The sequence below is a fragment of the Passer montanus genome, unplaced genomic scaffold, assembly GCF_014805655.1.
Source record: "Passer montanus isolate IOZ18808 unplaced genomic scaffold, ASM1480565v1 scaffold3, whole genome shotgun sequence".
Taxonomy (NCBI): Eukaryota; Metazoa; Chordata; class Aves; order Passeriformes; family Passeridae; genus Passer; species Passer montanus.
Window position 1 is genome coordinate 9,075,545 of NW_024367707.1, and position 18,244 is coordinate 9,093,788.

General features: G+C 37.8%; 1 protein-coding gene across 4 annotated transcripts in view; it reads right to left on the bottom strand.

The window, feature by feature from the left end:
* Nucleotides 1-3,784: 3,784 nt before the first annotated feature.
* FRMPD4 (FERM and PDZ domain containing 4) overlaps nt 3,785-18,244 on the bottom strand; it is a 293,507-nt gene continuing 279,047 nt past the window's right edge. For 2 of the 4 annotated variants that reach the window (XM_039714470.1, XM_039714468.1), the window contains 7 exons: nt 16,883-17,009; nt 14,462-14,551; nt 13,688-13,870; nt 10,494-10,632; nt 8,859-9,920; nt 7,262-8,533; nt 3,785-6,146 (listed from right to left, as the gene is read on the bottom strand). In XM_039714470.1, the coding sequence (XP_039570404.1) occupies nt 4,795-6,146; nt 7,262-8,533; nt 8,859-9,920; nt 10,494-10,632; nt 13,688-13,870; nt 14,462-14,551; nt 16,883-17,009 (4,225 nt within the window). In that variant the 3' untranslated portion in view covers nt 3,785-4,794. Of the gene's footprint in view, nt 6,152-7,261; nt 8,534-8,858; nt 9,921-10,493; nt 10,633-13,687; nt 13,871-14,461; nt 14,552-16,882; nt 17,010-18,244 lie in introns of all 4 variants that reach the window. The other 2 variants (XM_039714469.1, XM_039714472.1) reach the window with 2 other exon arrangements.

The following is an 18,244-nucleotide window of genomic DNA, read 5'->3' on the forward strand; positions in this document are numbered from 1 at the left end:
AACATCTGTCAAATGTTTTGAGAATAAGAGAAGACTGTTGCAAGTGCAGGTATCATAAGCAGTAAACACCCCAGAAATCTGAGCAATAAGGTCCACATAAACCCAGTGCAGCAGGACAACCACTTGAAAAAAGGAATTTAGAGTATTTTCCTAGTGGACCAGGAGACATAATGCATTCCTTTTGCTCTCTCTGAGCTTTGCAGGCTCAGAGTAAATTGCTTTTTTTTCAGAATGACAAAATGAGCTTTAAAATGCAATTAAGTATATCCCATTGCATAAAAATGTGCCACAGTTTGTCTTCATAAAAGAAATGTACCCCAAAATCAATACTGAAACATTTGTATTTGCTATAGTACAACAGGGTGTTAGGCTAGTTTGCCTTCCCTCCCTCCTGCCCTTATGAAATCAAAGATTTTCTCCCCGATCTCATAGGCCAGAATTTGCTTTCCCCAGAATCCATTGCTTTACAGGCACTAAAGGAAGAGTTTTGATTGAGTCTCATGAATTTCCATCCATCAGCATCTTCCAATTCTATCAGTACTGACAAAAAATTTCAGATTTTACCTTGTGAACACCTATAGCAAAATGTATTTAGTATTTTATTTATTTTATATTAACTTATTTATTTTAGTTCAGACTTTAATGATTTGTGCCTCAAGCTTTCTATGGCTTTGGCTATATCTATGTCTGAAAATATATTAGGGCTGTTCCATGGATAGTCCAGTGGATTGTGATCACCTTCTTTTTGTGCAGAACAGCTACTGTTGAATTTTGAGTGGCAAATTAAAAATACTTGTTAATGTTAATGCCACACGTTCATCACTCAACCATTTGTGACATGAACCAACTTTTCAATTTGTAACAGTTTAGTGCTTGGTGCAAAGAGGCTCTGGCTCTGGCGTCACCCTAGTGAGGAAAATTAATCCCTGATAAAATACTACTAAATTTAACTGGATTTCAGTGCAGTAATCAGGTCTCTGATATAAATTGTGCTTAAACAAAGTTACTCAGAAATTAATTTCTCAGCTTTGAGTAATGTGCTAGTTTGATTATTTGACATGCCTGGTGAGCAGTGAGGACATCAGGAAGCATTCTGGATTTTCCAGTGATCATGAATTGAAGGAATATTAATGAAATAGAAGGAAAAAGTGTAGGTGTGCAGCTTTGTTTCTTAATGTCAAAATGACAAACTTTGCCCAGTTATTTTTTTAAACAGCCTGAACTCAAGGACTCAGACATGAAGATGCCTGTCATTTTGCCAAGTTAAAAATCACTGAACATATAGTGTATATACAAAAGTTTATAAAAATATTGTACTATATTGTATACAGATGACGATATCACATAGCATTTCTTTAGTGCCTTAGTTCACGTAGGTACATACTGATGACATTCCCTCATGTAATGAAGTTAATACGTGCAATTAATATAGGAATCAATTAGGATGCCACACAGGAAGACAAGGTTACATTAATGCTCAAAATTAGTAGAAAAGGGCTATAATTCAGCAGCAATTGTGCAATTGATATGCCCCAGAATAAATAAAAGTTATGTCTATTATCATTCAGTACTGTCAGCTGGACAGGACAAGCTGAATCGTACAATCTTAGAATTACAGCACAGTTTAGGTTGGACAGGATCTTTCAAGGTCATCCTGTCCAACCCCCTGTGATGGGCAGGGACATCTTCAACTAGATGAGGTTGCTCAGAGCCCCATCCAGCCTGACCTTGAATGTTTCCAGGAATGGGACACTTACCTCCACTCTGGGCAATCTGTTCCATGCCTCACCACTCTCATAATAAAAAAAATTCTTTCTTGTATCTGTAGTTCCAACCCATTATCTCTTTTTGTACTGCAACAGACCCTTCTAAAAGGCTTGTCCTCATCCTTCTTTAAGTATTGAAAGTTACAATAAGGTCTCCCAAAAGCCCAGTAGAATTTTGAGAATACTTTCTGACAAAGGATGATTGTGAGACACTAACCTAATATGCCTGTGAATACATGTGATTCTAGGAGACTGCAGACAAATCATTTCCAGCAGTTGTGCCATTGTACAAAGCTCTCACACAGCAGCATTTAAAAGCTTGCATATAAATCTGTATGGAAACATTATGAAAAAGACATTCACATGGTACTACATGGGGATATCTAAAGTCCTGGGGGAAGAAGAAACTGCCTTCTAAGAGATGCCTCAGAGAGCTTGGCTAGATGATCCTATTTATCAAAACTGACACAAGAGCATGGTGGTGGTTTATGAAATCACACCATGGAGCCCAGTCAAGGGTGACCATGCTGTTCAGGGGCTGCAGCACATGATATATGAGGAAAGACTGAGGAAACTGGTTTTACTCAGTCTGGAGGAAGAAAGGCTTAGGGGAGACTATTTCAGCCTACAGCTGCCTGATGAAAGAATAGAGAGAGGACAGAGCCTGACTCTTCTAAAGGATGCACAGCAATATGATCAAAGGCAATGGATATTGTTGGAACATGGAAAATTCTGAGTAGACCTATAGAATTTTTGCATTTTTTTAGCCATAAATACTGTCAAATATTGGAACTGGTGCCCAGAGAAATTGTGGGACATCTATCCTTGGAAGGTGTCCAATAAACCCTTTAAACAGCCCTGAGCAACCTGATCAGATTAGACCTGAGCAGGGGTTGAACTAGAACCATTCAGATTTACAACCCAAATTATTCTATGATTCTATGAAAATGCATTAAAAAGCAGAAGATACACTCCTTCCCGCCCGCCCCACCACTTGTTAAACACAAAAAAAACCCCCAAACCCAAAACCAACCAAATACCATAGTTAACATTAAGGAGCAAAATTAACAAGTTTACAATCAGAAAAGTTCTTGAACAGTAAGAAGACCAAAAATCTACTTACCTCTGAAATACAATTAGATCAATTGAAAAGAAGTGGAATGAAAAGAACTGGACTAAAAATGCTTAAAGTGACACATTCTTATCTATGTCAGTGCTTAGTTGTGACAACCTAAACTTATTTTTGAAACTTAGCATTTCTAAATCACTGTTCACATTTTTATAAACTCAGAAAACCATCAAGGAATGGATACCAATGCAACAGTTCAGTTTGTTTTTTTCCTCAGTATGAAATGCTCAAATCCCGTAGTATTTGCAGCACAAAAGCAGCACTCACAGTCCCGTTCTCTGGCTGCCAGAATGAGAGCACCAAGTGTGAGCACCACACAGGACACCAACAGTGTAAGTCAGCCTGCAGCCTACCTCTGAGCTGCCCTCCAAAGGGGATCCATGCACTAAGTGAATTGGTCTCAGAAATCAATTTTTCTACTACAGATAACAGATTAAGCTTCTGGTACTGTGTTTATGAAGATGTTTCTCTGCAGTCAGATGGAAAGGCATGTCTCTGTTTTATGAAGTGAAGTGCAAGAAAGTTTTTGTTGGTTTAGTAATTCTAGTTCAGCGCAGAAAGCTTCATGTGTGCTGCAACTGAAAGGCTAAGTTTTCAAAACAAGAGCAGTAATACCCTTTGCACATGGTGTTATGAGATACAGGTGAAAATTACCTACATCAGTTTGGAGAATGGAGGCTGCTGCTCCTTGGTCACTGAGAGGTTCAGCAGATGCTCTTGTGAAAGCCTATTTCCCAGCCAGAACTGAGAGCTGTTGCTTTGGCTGCCTCTCAAACACAAGGCTACAAAATGCTTTCCAGAAAGGTTCAGATGGAAGAGATTATTCACAAATTGCTTTTGTCATCACTCAAGAGAAGAACTGTCTCTAGCTGGAAATGTTTCAGAGATATTTATTGTATTCTGAAAATTTCATTTTATTTCTAACTTATTTACAGTTAAACATTCAGAATCATAAAATATGAAGTATAAAATATTTAACAAAATAGATGCAGTCCATGTTGTTCAGGTGCACCATAAATATATGATGAAACAGTAAACAGCATAGGAATTTTCTGATGGTCCTCTCTGTCATTTACCAGGAAAAAGGGTATGTAGACCTGCCTCATACATTCTGGTCTGACCATTATGGCATCAATCTTTAATTTCAGAGAGAACACCACCACCACTCTGGTTTCTGTGTCCTCAGACCTCCACAGTTACCTTCACTAAAGGTCTAAAAGGCCAACACTGTAAGTTCAATACATCAGATCCCCTCTGAAATTGGTATAGTCATATATTCAATACATTTTTTTTAAATACAGAATTTCCTAGAAAAGAAGAATCAGGTAATTCAGTCCATATGAACAAAAGAGTCATTTATTATATATATATTCTCTAGTAAGTTATAATAGTCTCTTGGATTTTAAATGTCTTTTTGCTATTTTCAATGCTTAAAAATTATAATTTTAAAACATTAAATATTGTGTTATATACATTATGATTTAATTAATCCTTCTAAACATGGAGCATTCTCCAAGTGAAAACTTGGATGAAACAGAAAACAATTTCATTGACATAACAGGCTTTAGAAGTTCACTTCATACAACCATAAATTTGACTATATGAAAAATAGCCAAACATCAATTTGCTCCTATATGGGACTTTTTTCTGTTTGTTTTTCTGATCTTGGGGAAAGGGTTTTTTTGGCTGTTGTTTTTATATAAACCAAAAGACAGATCTAGTCATTACTTTTGTCAATGTTCAGTATTTTAACTTTTTTTAATCTCATACCTATTTTATATAAAATAACAAAATATACAGAGAAAGCTGAGTTTGTTACATTAGTTCATACACATACAGTAAATAAAATTTTTTAATGTATGGCTTTGCAAAGGTAGATTATGAAGTGACGTTTTTATTTTATTTGTTTAAAAGCATTTTAAGAGAACGTGTTAGTGTGCTTACAATAGCGGCCATGGTATTCGGATGTCGAGCCAAGAGTTTAATGCTAGGATCACCAGAGGTCTTGCCTGACACTGCTTCTGCAGCCCTCAGAAGACAAATGTAGTTTATTACAACCTCGTCTATCTTAGCTATAATTTCCTGCTGCTGTGTTTCAGAGTTCATGACTTTAACTAAACGCATGCAGGCTTCTGTTAAGCAACAGAGTACTTGAAAGCTGGAAGTCATAGCTAAAAGCATTTCCTCAGGGCTTTTATCAGCCATGGCCATTTTCCTGCAGGCACTTCCCAACTGTCTCGATTCCAAAGATAACAGTTGTTTGTACTTAGAAAGTTTAAGGTCATATGTTTCTGGATGTAAATCTTCTCTCTTGCCCATACTTGCTCGGACCAGTGAGAGTAGCTCATTGGCATCCTTTTGTGCTGCAATAAATCCATCAGGCATTGCATATGTCTTCTCTTTCATCACATTTATTCGTGTGATTCGTGCATCGAAGGCTACATCGTTGAGATTCACATCAATTTGGCCACCTTGGGTGTCAGCACTGCTCTTCTCATGCTCATTGACTGCATCACGTGGGGGCTCAGCAGCTTTCGGGGACTCCAAGACTTTCTGCTCATTGTCACCGGATGACTGAACAACTGGTTCTGTGAGCTCACACAGGGTCTGTGGTTCAAAGAGATGTGAGAGCTGATGGCTGTCTCGGTCATCTTCCTCCTCATTGTCATCATTTCCTCTGCTGAGGAAGCAATAGCTAAAGGGGCCCCGGCACCTCCAGGTGCTGCTGGTCAGCTTTCGCAAGGGCAGTGTTCGACACTGCTTGGAGTCCTTCTGACTGGTGCCTGTGCCTGAACACTTCTTACTGTCCTTCCTGTCAGTGCTGACGTACACACAACTCTGAGAGTAACTTTTTGACAGCTTTTTGCCCAGGGAAAATTCCACCCTTCTCTCCGATTTGGATTCATCCTTTTGGGTGGTGTCCAGGCATTTCAAGCTGGCCGTGGCTGCCTTCTTCTCAAACAGCATCTCAGTGCCTGCAGATCCTCCAATGCTGCTGCTGCTGCTGCTGCGTCTCAGCATTTTCTTGCTCTGCGGCATCCTGAGGCTTCCTCCTATCATGTCATATGGCCATAAACTAACTGTTGCCCCACAAGCCTGATTTACTTTGGGAATGTCACAAGAGTCTTCATTTTGACTTGGCACCTTTGATTCTGATAGCATGGATGATAGCATGATGGAGTCAGCTAGAGGCTGTCTAGGAAAAGCTGTAGGCATGCCTCCTTGTCTTCCCTTTTCAGGCTCTGTGAAAGCTACACTAGGGGTAGTAGAAGAGCAGACAGAATAATTAAGCATCACCCTGATAATATTCATAGGCTGAACTTTTAAATATCTTTTAACAGTCAGTACAAATGGTTTCCTGGTATTTCCCAATGGTCCCCATTCCTCAAAATATTCCATCAAAAATTCATTACAAGTCTTTCGTATTTCACTAAAATGCCTTTTACAACCGGTCAACAAATTGTAATTAATGAATAAGTAATTGTTCATTTCACTACAGCAGACTTACTCAAGAAAAGGAACTGCAAATTATGTACAAAACATCCCAAATCTCCCCTAATATATGGATTGCATGTTTTCTATTAGAAGAATAATTTCAGATTAAAATATCTTCTTTAACTACACCTGAAAGAGCATGGAAAGATGTGCTCATGGTAATTTTGGTTTGGTTTTGTGGCAGTTTTTGGCAGAGAAAGATTATTTCTCATTCTAAATCTTAGTCTGTTCCACTTTTGGATTTTCATACATTCACACACTACTGCTACATGTGGGCTGCAATCCAAGAAGAGGGAAACATTTAAAATCCAACTGAAAGAATTTCAATGCTGTCTCTGAAAACTGCATTTTTTATAATTTTAAAGAAATGCCTACTGTCAGATTGTGAAGTAAATTCATGCTTAATAAGGTAGTGACATTTTCTTATTCTTAACATCTAGAACTTTTTATTCATATTGGCATGTTTTTGACAACCTGCTAAAATAGCATATAAGATACCTAAGAAATGAATCAAAGGTTTTGCTACCCTACATTAATATAACTTCTGAAGTAATTATACAATCTAACAAGTATCTGGTACTCAAGTGAGTATGGATTTTGGAGACGCTTCCAAAGAGAGACCTCTCCATCAGTGTCCCTCCAAATATTATAACTGAAGCGAGAGGTTTTTAAAAAAGCTGATCTTTGTATGCAGCTCATCAGAATATCTCAACAAACAAAATGAACAAATAAACTGAAGGTGTAATCTTACTGTCTGCTACAGCTTGATGATGTAGTTCCAGATAAAGATAATAGAAATGTCTTACCTAGACCTCAACATGACCTTGTAGCTTTAAGAATAAACAGAAGAAACACTCTATTATTGCTGTACCTGTAGTTTCTTTTATCTTGGGGATCCGATGACATCCTTCCCTCAAGGTGCCAAAAAGTGGTTCAGCATTGATTGCTGAATGCACACCAGGCACCGTCATTCTGTGACACACGGCTTCAGGCTGCTGGTGCAGGTCCTTGAATGTCGTTCCATGGTTTGGAAGAATGGCAGCTCTTTCATCTGCTGGAACATAGGCAATGCCCTTCATTGATGGATCAGAGATGATGTGTTTACCATCAGAGGTACAAAGAGGGGATTCAACGGGGGTAGCACATGTGCTGCTGCCTGTGCTGCATCCTGCATCCACTGAAGAGCACTGAGAGCTCTGCAGCGAGAAATGGCCTTCACTTTGCAGAGATGACATGCGCTTAGCCAAGTGATACTCACAAAGTCTAGCCACACTCTGCTCAGCTTCTGGAAGCTTTGAAGGATGGTCATCTGCAGATAAATCTGTATCTTCTGCATCATTTAGGTCTTTGGCTGAAGACACGGGAGTCATATCAGACAGGAAGTTTTCACCGTGGCTAAGCCCTGAGGTGTCATCCTGATCCACCTCAGGATCCACCTCATCCTTACAGTCAGTTTCTGTTTTACCAAGGACAGGAACTCTTGGAAAAGTCTTCCCATTAACTGTTTCCGGGCTTGGCTTATCTGCTGCCCCATCATCAGCAGCATACCATCTTTGGCGAAAGGCAGTTCTCTCCACATTAAAAGTGCTTAGGCGCTGGCTGTCTCTTGCTGAAAGAGTTCCAAATTTAGCTTTTAGATCTTCATCAGACTCTGCTTTTTTATTTCCCTGTTGCTTTTTCACAGTAGCATTGCCATCAGAGGATGCTTTTACTTCGCTATCTGTCATCTTATTTTTCCTTTTACTAGTGCAAGAATATACCAAGGATCCCATGTGCAATTTGCTAAAATAATCAGTGACAGATTTTGTTTCCATGGTCTCTGGCTCCATTTCCATGTTATCGGAATGAAGAATCTGCTTTGAAGGCACAACTTTTGACTGTAGCTCTGCAGCCTGACCACCAGCCAAAGGCTGTGAGGGCTTCATACCTGGCCCTCCAGCCTGATTCTTAGCAATGGTAAATTCAGTCTGCTCTTCCACAAGCGGTTGGTAGCCTTCACTTGTGGTCAAGAACATACGTGCAGTGTTTTCCGACTGTTTCTGTGCTGTGGCTAGTTCAGAGCTTTCAGTCATTTCAGAGGAATTTGTTTCATTGCCAGAATCTGAAGATGACTCAGGGCTATATGCTCGCAGGATAGCTACACCTGCAAGCCACAAAAAATAAGAGTCAATTAAATGACAGCAGCTGAGGCACCTGGATAAGTGACAAGCAAAAGGGGGTGTATTAGAGACAAAAATATTCTTTGCAAGCATACTCTGACTTTATTGCACAGTTCCCGAGACAGGTAGTTTAATAACAGTGGTGGCTCCATTAAATATGAAATAGGATGTATGCAAAATGATGGCAAAAAAAGAAAAGGAAAACTAAAAAAAAACACAAACCAACCCTCATGAAATGGAGTATTTCCAAAGCTAAATGGATGAGATGAAATGATTCTCAATGAATAAATGTAACTATGGTGAAAGAACCTGAATTGTCATTCGTCTGCTGTTCCTCTGAAGCAGCCAAAGCTTCTAGTGCTTGAAGAGTAGAGACTACAGCATCATCTAGCCCCTTCTCACACTTCCCCTCTGTATTAGTAGGGACAGCATCGATAAGCGACACTGGAATGTCATCATTGCCTAGATTACTGTCTTGCTCCTTGTTGTCTCTAGGCTGTGTCGCTTGATTCTGAGAGTCTTCCTCATCAGAACTGTCCCTGAAACCAGGTGGAGGAGCAGCAATGGCCATGTTTAAGGTATGCAAAAGGAAATCATCTTCATTGTCATCACCTTCCGGAGGTGGAAGTGAAGTCAAATCAATAATGTCATCACTAGAACCAGAAAGGCTGAGAAGAGCAGGCCTATTGATTTCTCCTACCATAATATCTTCTTCACAGCTTACTTCATCTTCATCTTCAGCATCATCTGTGTTTTCTGCATAACAGATATCATGCAGCAAAGGCTCTTCTATCCCTTCTGCAGCTCCAAATATTTTACCATCGCTTATAGCTGCGTAAACAGAATTTGTAGCAAACTGAATGCTTTCAGCATCTGGTGACAACTCCAGGCCTTTAATATCATTGGCATTAGTAAGATAAATGGCTCTTTGTTTTTCTAATACTTCTGGACTTTCATCCAAAAGCCTTTCATAGCCAAGGGTCTGGGGACTGAGACCATCCAAGTTGGGATCTCCAAATATAAAGGAAACTTTTGCTCCCCTGGGAGATTCCTGTGCTTTCTTGCTAGGTTCCAAACCTGAGAGTGACAACAGTGAAGGCTGGTTAAAATTTCTGCTTTCTTCTGTTTCAGCAGGGTCACTTTGCTTGGCCAGATGCTGATCAAATCCACCTGAATTATAAGTATTTTCTATGTACAGATGTCTGTGTTCTTTTTGACATAACAGACTTTCGGAAACATCTACAGTCTTCTGCTTTGGATCAGCAAAGGACATTTGAGCCTCCTGATCTCCTTCAGCCAGGAAAGTAGTAGTTTTTGGTATACAGTTCCACTCAGAAGCAAGGATATTAAGCTTCCCTCTACTTTCAGGTCCTATAGCATGGCAAAACAAAATCAACATTGTAAAATCCAAGAAGGAAGTCAAGTAATTTGTAAACAGTAATTTGTTGATGCTAAGTATTAAACACTCTGAATAGGATACTGAGCCATCAAATACTTCAGAAACGTGTTTTGAAATTCACATCTGTTCTAAGTTAAATACCTGTTGACCTAATGACCTAGTTTAACTGTTACTTCTGTACTCTAAAACAAATCTAAACCTCAGCTAGGTACAAATGCTATTCCAGGCATAGTAACACAAAAGCAGTTGGTTTCTACAACACCATATGTATTCTGACAAAAGATATATGCATATAAAATAATAACACTCACAGGAAGCATGCATCTGTCTACTAGACTATGAAGAAAATTCGACACATGGTGTATTTTACCATGGAGATGCTATCATAGGCTGGGTATTGGAACACTATAAAGCTGCAGTGCTCGGTCTGAGCCAGCAATCAGATGTCATTTGACACAGCCTTCTATTTATTTGGAGGTACTCTGGCTGAAGTGGACTTCTGCTTTACGCACTGGACCATGGGTAACATACTGTGAGATAAATACCTGTTTCTCGGCTCCCGGCATTTTTCTTGTTGGCCATGTTAAATATTGAACGCCTTGAGTCAACCAGCAGTCTGTAGTATCCGGCTGTTAGGCAAGCAAGATTCATTGCATCTGATGACTCCATCAGAAGAGTAATAGGCTGAGAAGAATACAATCATGTTAAGGCTGTTCCTCCTCAATTTGTTTGCCTGTTGACAATACTATTACATCAGAGCAAAAGTAATTACATCACAAACAGCACATTGAAAAATACACGTGAGAATTTATTTTCCTCACTACCAATACCAAAAATTATAAAAAGTCAAGGTTGGAGTTGCAGAAAGGTGGAAGTCCAACGTCTTAGCCCAGTCCCTCTTAACAACTGATTGCTCTGTTTTTAAATGAAGCTATTTTAACACTGTTGCTTCATCTTTATCTTGCATAAATATCTTATTCTGGCAAAAACACTATTTAATGTTACTCTGAATCTGGAAGAGGTAAAGAACCTGGTACATTAGGTGCTGGAGTCTTGCAGTTGTGTTGGAATCTGCTGCTTCTCAGAAAATGGGGTGCAGTAAGTATATGCAAAGAAGCATGACAGGGGAAGCAACAGTCAGGGAAAGTTGAGGTATATAAAATATAGCAGTCAGATTAAAGCTACCATTGCACTGCAAGACAGGGACAGGTTAGAAGATTTCAGTGTTTGTGGCCTGGTGTTACTGAAAAGACAAGTAGTGAAAAATTAAGCAGATAAGCAGAGACAAAGAGATCGGAGAAAGATCACCAGAAGCATCACCAGCAAAGAAAACAAACATAAAACACTAAAAAAAAAAAAAAAAGACAGTCCTAATAAAAAGTGAGACCTCAGAGCTTTGAAATCTGTGACTGCCAGGATAGCAAGCATTGAACCCAAGACATCCATGTGAAACTTACTTTAATTCATTTTTCTTTAATTAATTTTCTTTTAATTCAATTTTCATTTTTTTTCACTTTTCCTTATGTAAACACTTTCTTGCCTAAAAATATTTTCCATCTCTATAGCTTTTAATACTACAAGCTGTTCTCCTCAAATGTAATTTATTAAAGTGGTTAGTCTCTACAACTCCTAGACAGGAAATAAAAATGAAGCCCTTACCATGATGCATAGATAGAGATTAGACCACAGACAACCCATCTTATCACTCACAGTTTGTAGTGACTCATAGTATGTGGACATTTGTGACGATTTATCATAATTTAACATGCAGAGCACACTGTCACAAGACAGACGCAAGGACCTATGTCATTCATTCCAGGAGGAATGTCACATGCCTCAAGGATGGTTCTCCAACCTACTCAGCCCCTTATTAGTAAAATGAGAACTGATTCTGAAGGAAGCTGTGGCCAAAACATAGCTGATTAAATGTTACTACCAAACCCACATTAGGTCCTATGGGTTTTTAAAAGCCTGTGCTACAGCATCTCAGGCCACAATATTCTAGGTACCCTGAATTTGTACAAACTGTTTTCCAAACTTGGAAAAATATATGAAGGGTTTTTTTCTTTTTCAACCTATTTTTGCTACAGCTGGAGCTTCTATTCAATACATGCTTCTTTCAAGGTATTGAACTATAGCTATTATAGTTACTATAAATTATTAAACCTAGAGTGGATTAATTAATCTCTTCTTTTGAGCAGCTACTAAAAACTGACATTTGAAATGCTACATTCATCTCAAATTTTCTGCAGTGATTGGCAGAAATTGATGAACACTGCAGAGCTCTCAGATTGCTGAAAACAATTCTGTGAAGTACTGCTAATCTGCTGAAAAGTCCTGTGACAGCTAAACTTTTATTGCCTGCTTCTGCCAAGTGAAACGTGCTTGAGAACATAGTCAAAGAAACAAAAATAAAATAAAAATCTGAACTGTTTGTTAAGAAAATTATATCATATATATTGATACATTCAGAAGCTGGATACATGAATCTGCTACTTGAGGGTAAGTGAAAGGATGAAGACATCATTGAGAATACCTACCAGTGTGTGCCTGCATCTCCTCCACAGGACATGGTCACAAACCCTAATTGTGCCCCACAGAGAGGCAACTTTTTGTCAAATTCCACCCAGAGCCTCATAGATTTTTATTTTTTAGTCAGTCTCTCTGGGTTTAAGATCACATGTATTGAAGTGCAAGGAGATGGGGATATGCACAATTTACAATAGGACAGTAACTGTATTATAATATATAACAACATAATACCATGGTAATACATAATACTATGGCTGCACATTACATAAGGGCAGATGGGAAGGATTTAATGTCTATATTACTTTCCCCATCTGTAGAAAGGTGATAATAGCTTTCTTACAAGAGAGCTATGAGTTTAGCACAGTAAGGCAGGCAAAGCAGCCTGATATCCTCAGATGTTACCAAGTAAGGTGAAAGAGATCCTGTGTTCACCAACCTGTAAATTTCTCTTAAATTGCTGTCAAAGAGCATCTAGATTACTTTACAACAATGTTTTTTTCATTACCTTAGATACAGAGAAACTGTTCCAGGTCAATACACCTAAAGCATTCAAAGCAAAAGCCTAGTAAAATATTCCTCATGTGTGCTTTTTGTATAGCCAAATAGAAACCACACTGAAAACAATCAGGACAGTATAACATAAAAAACTCCACTCATTTTGCCCCTAGATGACACACAGATGCAGAGTGCTAAGTGATACTTGAAAGAAGTTAAATTATTATAGGTAGATGACAAGCATCTGTGAATCCTGAAGTGGAATTATAAAGGTTAAAAAAAAACCCCATTCATTCTTACAGTTTTTTCAATTGACAACTGCTATGTGGTTACTTGCAGTAAACTTTGTGGGCATAACACTGGATTACAGGGGACACTGGTCCAGTGCAGCTGGTGATTCTTTACTGGTAATGACACTGTTAGAAGGAGCTTCAAGAGAAGATCAGTTTTATCATCACCTCTTCTTACCATGGAAATCCATGAAGACAATAACAAAGCAAGTTCCTGGGGGTCAGCTGAGACAAAAATCAAAGTAGAATGCAGGTGCTGGAAAACACCAGCCTAATCACTATAGGCCCAACCAGTAGTACAAATGTACCATGACCAAAAAAAGAGCTGAAAATGTACTGGCAGAGCATAGCTTAATCTAATACTCAAAGAGAAAAGCATTATTAAAAGATACTATATCAACACAAATCAATAAAAAACTTACTTTTACATCTAAGACATGCAGCTCAACTCTAACATTGCTTTCATCTTCTGTAAACATCTCAATTCTGTTCACATGGCTGAAGTCTGCCAGGAGAGCCACAAGATTTGTTTTGGTGTTTATCACATGGCTGATTCCGTACCGTGGCCCTACTAACAGAGTCACTTCTGAATGCTTTTCTCCCTGCTTTAGCAGAAAAAGAAAGAAAACACAAGTAAAAAAACTGATAGCGACTGTGTAGTGACAGAAGTTATCACTCCCTTCTTTCAGTTACACAGTTACATTTGCATGGCATTTCTACATTAAAGATTACTATGTTTTTACTAGATAGGTATGATACACAAGAGCATACTTGATTCATAATTTTTAAAAAAAGTAAAGGAATTTCTTGCTGTATGTTGATTGCACTCTAGATTTTAGGTGGATAGTTAGATGGACAGACGATGGATGGACTCTGCTTCTGTTAAAAGAAAAACTTGGTCATTAAGATTTTTCCAGACTAACAATTTTAGCATTCAATAGATAATTGGATGGTGTTATTTGCTAAGAAAGTGTTATCTATCTCCAAATTCCCAATACAATTTTTATTATGACAGATATGTTATTTTCAAGATTAAAAGAAACAAAAAGTTATTTGGTTCAATTAAAAATTATTTTTAAGCATATTAATAGAATCTAAAGAAAATTATATGATCCAGCTTTTGAAAAAAAAAAAAAAAAAGGGCATTAGATAAAAAAAAAAATCAAGAGAAGAGACTATTTTAAGAGAAATGTTACCACTAGTGTTGCCTTGAAGACACGCCCTCCATATAATCGTAAATCACTGAGGAACTTTAGATAATGCACCTTGGCTTGCAGAGCAGAGAGCTGAGAAAGGAGAAACAGGAGTAAGAGGTAGTTGTGGAAATCATCACATGATAAAATTCCAAAAGAAAATATATTTGTGTAATATAAAGAGAATGGTCTGCAATAACAGCTCTTTGGAGCCTGAAACTAAATCTTGACATGCCTGAGCTTCAGATGAGGTGAAACAGTTTCATTCTTAAAATTAGTATCTTGCTTGTTTAGTTAAAATGCACTGAGGACTTGGGAATGGGCAGATCAGAGCACTTCAAGAACATCCTAACTGTTTTAATGAAGGGAAAATGCTAAAGTACTCAGATTAAACATCTGTTCACTGAGGGATTTCAAGGCTAAGACAGCAGCTTTCCATTCATAAACTCCATCAGTTCTTAAACGTTTATGTACCTATACAGAGAAAGAGAACAGAGAATTTGCATTTGTCAGCTACGTATTTTACATTTTGCTAGGTACTTGTGGTGTTGGGCATATTATTCCACCTTGTTACTGCATTTCCTACATTCTAAAGCAACACTCTTCCACTATATTTAGTAGGTAATAAATCAGAAAGCTAAATACAGCTCATGAATACATATGATCATGTTATGTAATAGATGTCAGAATTTGTCTCCTCTTTTTTTCCTCTGAGCTTAAACTACCTACTTAGAAAACTTGGAAATATTTTATGAGACAGAAGGGAAACAAGAAACAGTTCATTTCATCAGTCTGAATCCAAACCTTACACTTCCCTTGTGTAAATCCTTGCATCTGGACATTTAGAAGATAATATAATACATTCTCATATCATTTGCTAGTTTCATTCCAGTCACTGGATTTCTAATTTATAATTCAAAATCTTATTTAAATCTTGAGCAGCATTTTAAGGGCCCCTATCCTAAATTTTTCCTAGACAACAAGGAGGGAATGGATCCAAAGCAGAGCAACTAGTGGCAATGCTTTGCCCTTTGCCACACCAGGTGTTCACTTGGTGCAGAAATACACAAGGGTTGTAAAAATCCAGGAGAATCCTGAGAATGAAAAGCTTCCCTTCATGTGAAGGAAGAGAAGACCCCCAGAAAGAAATCAATTAGCTCCTGTGGTGGTTCCTACAAGTGAGACAGGAGGTGCTGAAGAGCTTTCTTTCTCAGACCTACCCACTAAGAAAAACAGATTGGCAAATACGCATTTCCAAAGCTCAAATCAAAAAGAATTAAGCAAACCAAACAAAGTCTGCTTGCTGAAGGAAGGGACTGTTAGAAGACCTCTTCTAACCAAGAACTGATACTGGTATGCCACTGTAAGGCATATCTCACACCAGTAAGGCCTGCAGCAGTGATGGCTTCCAAAACAAATCCAAATTTATACTACCAAGATAAATAATAAGCAACTGGCATAATTTAGCTTTAGTTTCAGAAGTATAGGAGACATGCACTGCTTCAGCCTTTCTTCCTGAGGTCAGACACATAGAGCTATGTTCACACTCGGATGTGCTCTGAAACCTCCAAGCAGGATTTCTGCTGATGACAGTGAGCCTTAGCTCAGGAACCAGCTGTTTTGAGGTCTTTTGGTTCAGAAGCCAAGTGTCAGGAAGCAGGATTCAGCTCATTTTATGTCTCAACTAGTCACTCTCAGGTTCTTTTTATAGCCCATGAAGAGACATAAGCATTTCTAGGACACAAGCAACCTGACCTATTTCTGGTTCCGAATGTGGGATGGGATGAATAGTTTCCCTGGAAGTGCCTATTTCTCTCCATTGACTACACATGAGAAGATGACCAGCACTAAGAAACCACATTATGGTGTCTAAAAGCAGTCTCAGCTCCATGCATGTAATAAAGGCATTTCTCAGAGACATTGTCTTGTCCATGTTTTTTTCCAGTTGAAGTGAAACATTAGTGCTAAGAAAAGTATTTTACAACAGCAAGGAGGGTAATTTACTGCAAGGACCATCATCTATCCAGTTAGATCTTGGCCAGCGAAAGTCTCTACAGTGTAACAGAAAGCAATCTGAAAAACAGTATTTTTGTCAGATGAGAGCATCAGAGAGAAAACAAAAACTTTCCTAGCAAATCTGCCATTCATAGAAAGTGCAAAGTTAATTAAAAAATATATATATGGTTATCATACATGAGGTATTAATAACCAGTTATCTGTCATTCTCAAGATAAGAAGATAGTTTAGCTGAGACATAATTAATTATTTTTAATAGTTCTTGGCTATGTTGCAAAAGCACCAAAAGTTAAATCTGAAAATAAAGTGGCTAGCTGTTTCTCCAAAAGACTAGCTTTAAATGTGTCCCATGCATGCCATACTTTAGTTCTTTAAAACATATTTTCCATTAAGATGCGAATGTAATACCTTTTTGCCTGGAGGAACTAGGTTTTGATTTGCTTTGACAAGGTGGGAAAGTGCTTTCTTTATGTTCTTTTCTTTCATGCTTTGCAGCACAGCAGATGGAAGAAAAGTCTCTAATCCCCATTCTTTTCTGCAATAAAAGGCATATATTTAATTTCACATTCCTGTGATGATTATTTATCTAAAGACTGGTGACTACGATGCCAAGTGAATGATTACCTGAAAACAGAAGGAGAGTTGATCAAGTCCAGCATTTTGCAATAACATGTTATTTCTTAAATTTAAACATTTTATTTCTGATGAGAAAGGTATTTAAAAATGATAAATCTCTCTTCTACCCCTTCCATCTCTTCATTCATGCCATGCAGCAAAGAATATTTAAGTTTGATATCTAAAGTCTATGTTAGACACCACTTAATTACAATGACAAGTATGATACAGAAATAAAGTAGCAGATAATTTAACAATGCAATGTCAGATTTAATTTTGTTTTGTTGATTTCTCTTAGAACATGGAAACAGAGCCATTTTCTTGTTACCTTTATGTTTGGGGGGTTGGGGGGGGGGAGGGCTGGTCCTCCTCAAATGCAACCAGTTTGCCTCCATTTACCAAATTCTTTTTCTGTTTGAAGCACCTCTTTTGATAGAAGACTGACTCTTCACCTGTCACTATTTTTCCAGATTCATTAATAGGATAGAATATAACATTGCCTTTAATATGATGGACAAACTCTTCAAGACTGAGTGTGTAAGTTATTATTTCCATTCTGCAAGCAAACTAAGCAACAGCAACAAAAATTTTAGGGCTTGGGGTTTTTATTTTGTTGTGGGTTTTTGGTTATTTTTTTTCAATCCAAGCTGACATACACACATTTGCACTTTCCAATGTTTATTTTTCATTGTAGTTATATATATGTATATGTAGTACGTAGTTTTATATATACATAATACATATATATATATGGTGTCTAACATAAGACAGGTGCCTACTGGAGTACATCTGCATTTAACAAAATATTACAAACCCAATCTATGACCTACTGTCCTCTGAACTAACCAATAATCTGAATCTTACTATAATAGTCTTTACCAAAACTATAGATTCAGACCATATAAACTTAGACCTTAAATTACCGAAAGCAAATCAGCTAATCGTATTTACATTTATAGTCTATTTCACATGCCCAAACAGATGATCAAAAAGTAAGCAGACCAAAAGGACAAAATGTACCACTCCTAACACACCTGAATTAATTTCTGTGACAAAGATTAAACCTAAATTGGTGCATACATACAGACATACTAAAGTAACAACCTTAAATAATCTACAAGTTACTCCTAACATTTCACTTTTAAAGAACACACA